Source organism: Nicotiana attenuata, unplaced genomic scaffold (assembly GCF_001879085.1).
Source record: "Nicotiana attenuata strain UT unplaced genomic scaffold, NIATTr2, whole genome shotgun sequence".
NCBI classification, from domain to species: Eukaryota; Viridiplantae; Streptophyta; class Magnoliopsida; order Solanales; family Solanaceae; genus Nicotiana; species Nicotiana attenuata.
This window is the reverse complement of record NW_017671922.1, coordinates 84801-91814: the sequence shown is the minus strand read 5'-3', so window position 1 is coordinate 91814 and position 7014 is coordinate 84801. Positions and strand designations below refer to the sequence as shown.

At 33.9% G+C, this 7014-nt stretch overlaps 1 protein-coding gene across 2 annotated transcripts; it reads left to right on the top strand.

Annotated features, from left to right (window-relative positions):
• The first annotated feature begins 2498 nt into the window (after positions 1 to 2498).
• On the top strand, positions 2499 to 5294 carry LOC109210896 (ethylene-responsive transcription factor ABR1-like). 2 transcript variants are annotated; one of them, XM_019374372.1, is made up of 2 exons: positions 2499 to 3652; positions 4167 to 5294. In XM_019374372.1, exons 1-2 carry the CDS (start codon positions 3127 to 3129, stop codon positions 4982 to 4984), a joined length of 1344 nt encoding a protein of 447 aa, XP_019229917.1. In that variant the 5' UTR covers positions 2499 to 3126; the 3' UTR covers positions 4985 to 5294. The 2 variants fall into 2 exon arrangements, with proteins under 2 accessions (XP_019229917.1, XP_019229916.1); XM_019374371.1 differs by having other exon boundaries at positions 4164 to 5294.
• The last annotated feature ends 1720 nt before the right edge of the window (positions 5295 to 7014 follow it).

The window sequence follows — 7014 nt, the reverse complement described above, 5'->3', positions numbered from 1 at the left end:
GGTACGAGCAACGAGTCTTTTGAATATTTGCTCGTGCCTCTTCTTGTGCTTCCGCTCGTATCTGTTGCAACTCGTGCCTCTTTGCTTAATCACCATTCTTTGACCTGCCTACGTATCATGACATGTCATCTTTCCACCCAATACACATAGCTCTTACAATATTTTTTTAAGGAATTTTTTTAGTAAATAAATATCGACAAATAGGGCACCCATTTTGATAGTGGAAAAAACAATTCAAAATAGTACTCCAGGATTTGCGTAAATCGAATATTTCATTGCCGCCATTTAAATTTCACCCCAGTAACTTTTTTTTTTTTTTTTTAAATAGCGTTTGATCAACATTTTTGAAAGCGCTCTTGGCAATTGTCAGAATTTTTCATATAGTATTCATCAGATTTTGTCACCACACATGACAATCGCCATAATTTTTCGTAAAAATGGTGTGGGTAGCCATTATTTAAGGTGATATTTATTTTTTATCCAGCAATTCTAATGGTTAGCAAAAACAACCACTACTCTATTAAAATTAATATGAAAAGACATTTTTACCCTTTCTTCCATTTCTTTTCTTCCAAAACCCTCGCTTCTCTCTCGGTTTATCAAAAGTTCAGAACTCTCACTTCTCACTCCAGAACTTCATCTTGTTACTTCTCGCTAATTCCTACATGCAGTAATTCTTTTTCATCTTTCTTTGCATCGAATACATTGGCTCTGGTTTCTTGGTTTTACATCTTGCATTTTTGTTTTGGATTTCTCACCGTCAGCTTCTTATTGCAGAGGTCCTATATCAAAATTAAATATAAATACACACTGCAGATATGTCCATCCTTTGTCGGAATAAATGCCAGAAGATGCAAAAAGTAATTGTTATCGTCTCAATAATCACATTAACACTAATAATCTTTCATTAGGTACAAAAAAAGGGAACATGAATTCATGTGTTTGTGTCTCGAAAAACACTATGAATGTCTTTCAGAAGATATTTCATGAAAAAGAAAATGAACTTTTCTAAGTATAAACAATATTTATAATGAATTCACAGGTAGTCCTGAACTTAGAGTTTTAAGTTCAAAAAATAAGGACATGTAGTCCTGAACTTAGAGTTACAAGTTTAAAAGTTAAGGACATGTAGTCCCGAACTTAGAGTTACAAGCTCAAAAACTAAGGACAGGTAGTCCTTAACTTAGATTTACAAGCTCATAAATTAAGGACAACTAGTCCTGAACTTACAGTAACAAGCTCATAAGTTAAGTACACTTGGTACTGAACTTAGAGTTACAAGCACAGAAATTAAGGACAGGTAGTCCTTAACTTAGAGTTAAAACCACAGAAATTAAGGACATGTAGTCCTGAACTTTGAGTTCCAAGTTCAAAAGTTAAGGACATGTAGTCCTGAACTTAAAGCTACAAGTTCAAAAGTTAAGGACATGTAGTCCTAAACTTAGACTTACAAGCTCATAAATTAAGGACAGCTAGTCCTGAACTTACAGTAACAAGCTTATAAGTTAAGGACACTTGTCCTGAACTTTATGGGCAGAAGGGTATTTTCGTCCGGACGGGTATAAGTTTATTAAATCAATGGCTAAAAATTAAAGACATTTAAACAGTGATTTAAGTAAATACATATCTTATTACTGGCTAACTGTGCACTTTCCCCCAATTTTTCATATAGTGATCATCAGAATTAGACACAAAATATGGCGTTCACCAAAATATCTCATAAGGTGATCAATAGGATTTGTAATATGACAATAACCAGGAGCGCTTGTCAAAATTTTGGCCGAAAGCTATTTTTTAAATTTACTTTATGGACTTACAAATTTAAACGATGATCCCAGAAAAGTCCACCTCGCCTAATTTTCTGATAATATTAGTTAAACACATAAGGACTGGCCTATTTCAAGAGTCAACTTGAAGCCTAAGTGAAAGTCAAAGCCTACTATTCCAATTACCAAGTCAAAAGCCTTCAAAGCAAAATGCAAAAATCTCAAAATCTAGTCATTAGTGATGGTATTACCTTTGGTCCATATTATTTGTTTGTTTAAAATTTTGCATACTCCTTATTTAATTAGATTATTTAACATAAGGGGATAAATATTTGTGACCGGGAGGAGTATTGGTCTCAAATATATCATTATATTTTTGTAGCCATGTCTTTTAACAATTGTGATTTTAAATAATTATAATATATATGTGATTATAAAAAATTTATTAAAGATAAAATAATATGATCACATAAATTAAAAAATATGATAGAATAAAAGTTACACCGCTAGTTTGTAAGAAGTTTATTCGTAAAAAATTTAATGAACCTAAGTTGTGGTTGAAAAAAAAAAAAGAACCAAGTTGCGGTTGGAAGAAAAAAATTGTACCAAGTTGGGGTTGAAAAAAACAAATTGAACCAAGTTGAAGATGAAAAGAGAAGAGAGTTTAAAAAAAAAAAAAAAAAAAGGAGAATTCAAGTTGAAGATGAACTCTTTAAGCACTGTCTTCCTCTTTCTCTCTCCTTGTATAAACCGACATTCTTTAAGGAGTTCGAAAGGTCGAAAGCAGATGCATGTAACTTCATCATTTTCAGTCAAAGTACAATTAACGGTGGGAACATATCTCTCTGAGTCGGCCGCTGTATTGTTGTTTTTTTGGCAGGCATCAAATCTTTCTTTTTGATTTACTATTTAAAGAAATTTAATAAAAATACAAAGCTGAGTATATTTAACTATTCTTTGTACAATATAGAGATTGACACCAAACTTTCTGCACGATCTATTAGCAGAAAGTAGCACGAAGATTCAACTATTCTCTTCACGGCTGTTCAAGTTTGAATTTTCCTCCTTATATTATATAGCCGTTTGTAAGGGAATTTTTATCAGTTATCTGTAAAAAAAGTCAGTTTTCTACTTTGTGCATGTGCTCCAAATCAAGTAAAATACCATAAGGGAGCCCATCAATTCAGAAAGATACGATTTGGGTTGGTCTTATTTTTGAGATACGGAAAGTGTTCGACGAAATTGATTTTGTCAGAGATCAAAGTCGGTGGCTTCAGATTCTGCAGAAACGGTGTTGTGTGTTGAAGAAAAGCAAACATCTGGGTTTGTGTTATTTTGTCTAGTTTGAAGTGGGTCGTACATGTGCTTATTAAAGGTGGCGAACCCAAGAAAATCCAGTGAGTATGTCAGATTTACAGATACAAGCGATTCAGAAATCACTACAACCACCGCCGCAGAAGGCGGTGCTCAGCCTTATGGACAAAGCGACCAATTTTTCGAACAAATGATTCAACAACAAATACAACAGGAAGCTGACTATTTGCTGCCAACTTCTTCGGCGATGCCGATGTTTACAGGGTATGGTCAGACAAGAGATATGTCGGCAATGGTGACGGCGCTGACCCATGTGGTATCGGGTCAGAATTACCGACCCGATATCAGTGGTTCCGTTACGCCGTCGTTTGGTGGTGGTGGTTCTAGGATTTATTCAGCAAATTCGCCATCTTCAGCTTATTCATCTTCTAGCTCAGGGTCTAGAGCTGGACAAAAGAGAAGCCGTGATCAAGAAGAAAGTGTTACTCAAATATTGGAACAAAGTCATCATGGGGTTTATGGAGGGTTTGGAGAATTTAGAGGTCGTTTACCATCTTCCTCTGTTAAAGCTGGTTAGTAATAGTTCCATAACATTCTTTACTTCTTTTGTGCTTTTATTTTTGTTGTTCTTCCCTCTGTTTTTAGTTTTTGATCTTTGTGCATAAGAACATAATCCCTTTTTCATTTTCCTTCTTCTCAAGTTTAGTTTTGACACTCCTTAATAAAAATTTTGCCTCCGCTACTGAGTACCACAGGGGTCTATAGTCTCCTAATTTTAGTTAGGAGTTTTCCTCATAATAAACTTAAGGTTGAATTTTTACTGTCCCATTTCTCCTCTCTTTTGCGGTCCCTCAGTGTAATAGAATAAAAAGGTTTTAAAATGATTATGCGAATTCTTTTTTGAGGTTTTCTTAATTTTTATTCGATGGTATTATTGCATGTATTTGAAAGATGTGAACAGTGTATAACAATAGCTGTTTAATTAAATCTCAGAGTTGAATGTTTCTAAGATCTAGTATACTAGTTTTGTTCTTTAGGTTTATCTTCAATTTTAATGAAGTAAGATTAATCATCTTCTGCCAGAAGAAGCTACAAGTATGGTGGCACCAACCATTTCCACCATTACAACAGTTCCAGCGTTCACAACAACTACCACAACCACAACAGCAGAAGTAGCAACTGCAGCAGCTAGTGGTACAAGTGAAGAAACAGGAGGAGAGAGGAGAAGGAGATACAGAGGAGTAAGACAAAGGCCATGGGGAAAATGGGCAGCAGAAATAAGAGATCCACATAAAGCAGCTAGAGTTTGGTTAGGCACATTTGATACAGCAGAAGCAGCAGCTAGAGCATATGATGAAGCTGCTTTAAGATTCAGAGGCAATAGAGCCAAACTAAACTTCCCAGAAAATGTTACTAGATTATTACCACAACTTCAAGCTTCTCAACCTACTACAAGATTAGCCATTTCTAGTTCCTCAACCTCAGCTTCTCAATTTCCTATGGCTTCAATATCTCAACCAACAGCATTTTTCCAACCTCCTCATCATCAGCAGCAGCCAATCCAAAGTTCAGATATGACAAGAGATTATTGGGAATATTCACAGTTACTACAAAATCCTGCTGATTTTTTTGATCAACAGCAACCTTCAAGTTTGTTGGAGCAAATGTTTTTTGCTTCTTCTAGGGCTGTACTGCATTCAAACACTTCTTCTTCCTTGGGTAACTCTGCAGCTTCTTCTACTTCTTCCCCTTCATATCCCCTGCTCTTTTCAGGTCAGCAATCTAGTTATTACAGGCCACAAACTAATCAACTTCAAGGCACCAGCAGTAGTAGCAGCAGTAGCTCCAATTTTTCTGCACCATTTTGGAGTAGTTCCAGCCATTATCCACCCTCTTCTAGTTAATTCTTTCTTTTTTTAAAAAAAATTAAAAAAAAAATATTTTCACATATTTTTTATCTTTATTTTTTTGAAGATGGTCAACATTTTTTGCTTTTCTTTTTTAGATATTGGTTTATAATTTTATTGTACTTTGTACGTCACATACAGGAAGATTAGAGGTAGGCAGGGATCAATTATTGACATTGATATTGTCATTATTTTGGAAGAGTGAAAGGTCTCATACAGAGTTTTCAACTTGTGCGTCCGATCCTGTATATTGTTAACTACCATTAAACATGTAAATATTATTTTGAATCTGCTGTAAGTTCTAACTCCTTTTACACTGGAGGATACATGTACGATATAAGCAGCATACCTAGGTTTATTGGACATAGTTTGGTACTAAAAGATTTACATTATAAATCCATGGACTTTATGACAAAACAGTATAACAAGTAGGTTTCTTAGGCGGAGTTTGGTACGAAAAGATTAGGATGTTTATGTCATCTTGACGATAACCAAAGGAAACTTGTAGAAACATGTCAATTTGTCCACTCGTCTATTTTTTTTTTGTTATAGCTTGGCAAGTTAGAATTCCATTTCAACTACTAGTTGTCTTTTCCTTTTTATCTTCGCAAGTGACTATTCTATCTAATTTGAAATTACTGATCGTTATGCTTTGTTTAATTTGTGGCTGTAGATTTTCTTTTTTTAATATTTTATTCTTTTATCTGGACTTTGGCTTTATCGTTATAGTGAATCTATCTTTTATATCATCTTAGGTCCCAATTGCTCAAGTTTTATTTTGTATAATTATCACATTCGAGGAAATCCATCGATCGGTTTATTTCATCTCAGATACCGATTGAAATTGTTATTATTTTAAATTTGTCCCGGCTCAGGGCTTGGGGATTTGAGTTCTTTTGTTAAACTAATGCTATAAAATAAAGTTAACCCTCATCCAAAAGTATATATATTTATTAAAGAAGAAGGGGATTATCTAGGTTTTAGTGGGGCAAAGGATGGTTAAAGTACTTCCTCCTTTTAATTTATGAAAATCTATTTTCTTTTTAGTCCGCGCAAAAAAAAAAAATTCTTTTTATATTGGAAACAATTTACCTTTATGTGTTAATGAATAATAGTCACATAAAATATATGTGCCTCATTTTATATACAAGTTCAAATTAAAAGTCTTCTCCTTTTTCTTAAATTCAATATCCAGTCAAATAAGTTTACATAAATTGAATCGGATCGAGTATCAGCTTAATGGGTGAGATTTAAAGTAGAAGTGATCTAACATATGATGGACTTGTGTGATAACTTGAGTAGGGGTGTGCACTCGAATCGGTTTATCGATAAATCGAATTGATTATTTGTTATCGAAATCGAAATCGAAAAAATCGAAACCTTATTGAAACGATAACGATAAGCATATGTACAAATCGATAAGTAATTATCGATAAGGGTCAAAATCGAATCGATAAATCGAATGCACACCCCTAGACTGTAGACACTTGTTAAATGAGTAATTACCTATTTGTGTAGATTAATATAACATACAGAATGTATATATATTCCGCTACTATTTTGAAAGCGGCTATACAATATTATTTTCCCTAATCTATACCCTTTTCTTTACCCTAAGTCCCTTACCCTATTATTTCCTCTACCACATTTAAGGAATGATCATATTTAAAGATCAAGGGAATGAAGTTCAAATTAATGGAAAACAGAATTAGCCGTGATGATGTGTTTTGTTTTGTTTTATTTTTTTTATACCGTTGGAGTGTTGGTGGCATACATTTGATCCCTTACTTTAGTTTTGTTGCATGTGCTTGTTGACACAATTTTTATATTATAAATGGTGTTCGTCTTATTTTAGCTTCTTTTTGTCCATATTAGTTAGGCGCGTTTTTATAGCGATATACTTTCCGTTAAATCCCGCAAATTTTCTTATTGGTGTAATCGATAACCGAATCGATAAGCCCCCAAAATCGATAAATCGAAATCGAAAAAATCGAAACCTTATTGAAACGATAACGATAAGCATATGT

Excerpts from the sequence above, each read along its gene's own strand:
- LOC109210896 (XM_019374371.1), top strand. The coding sequence starts at position 3,127 with ATGTGCTTATTAAAGGTGGCGAACCCAAGAAAATCCAGTGAGTATGTC. Across the intron at positions 3,653-4,163 it reads ATCTTCCTCTGTTAAAGCTG|AAGAAGCTACAAGTATGGTG; the intron begins GTTAGTAATAGT and ends ATCTTCTGCCAG.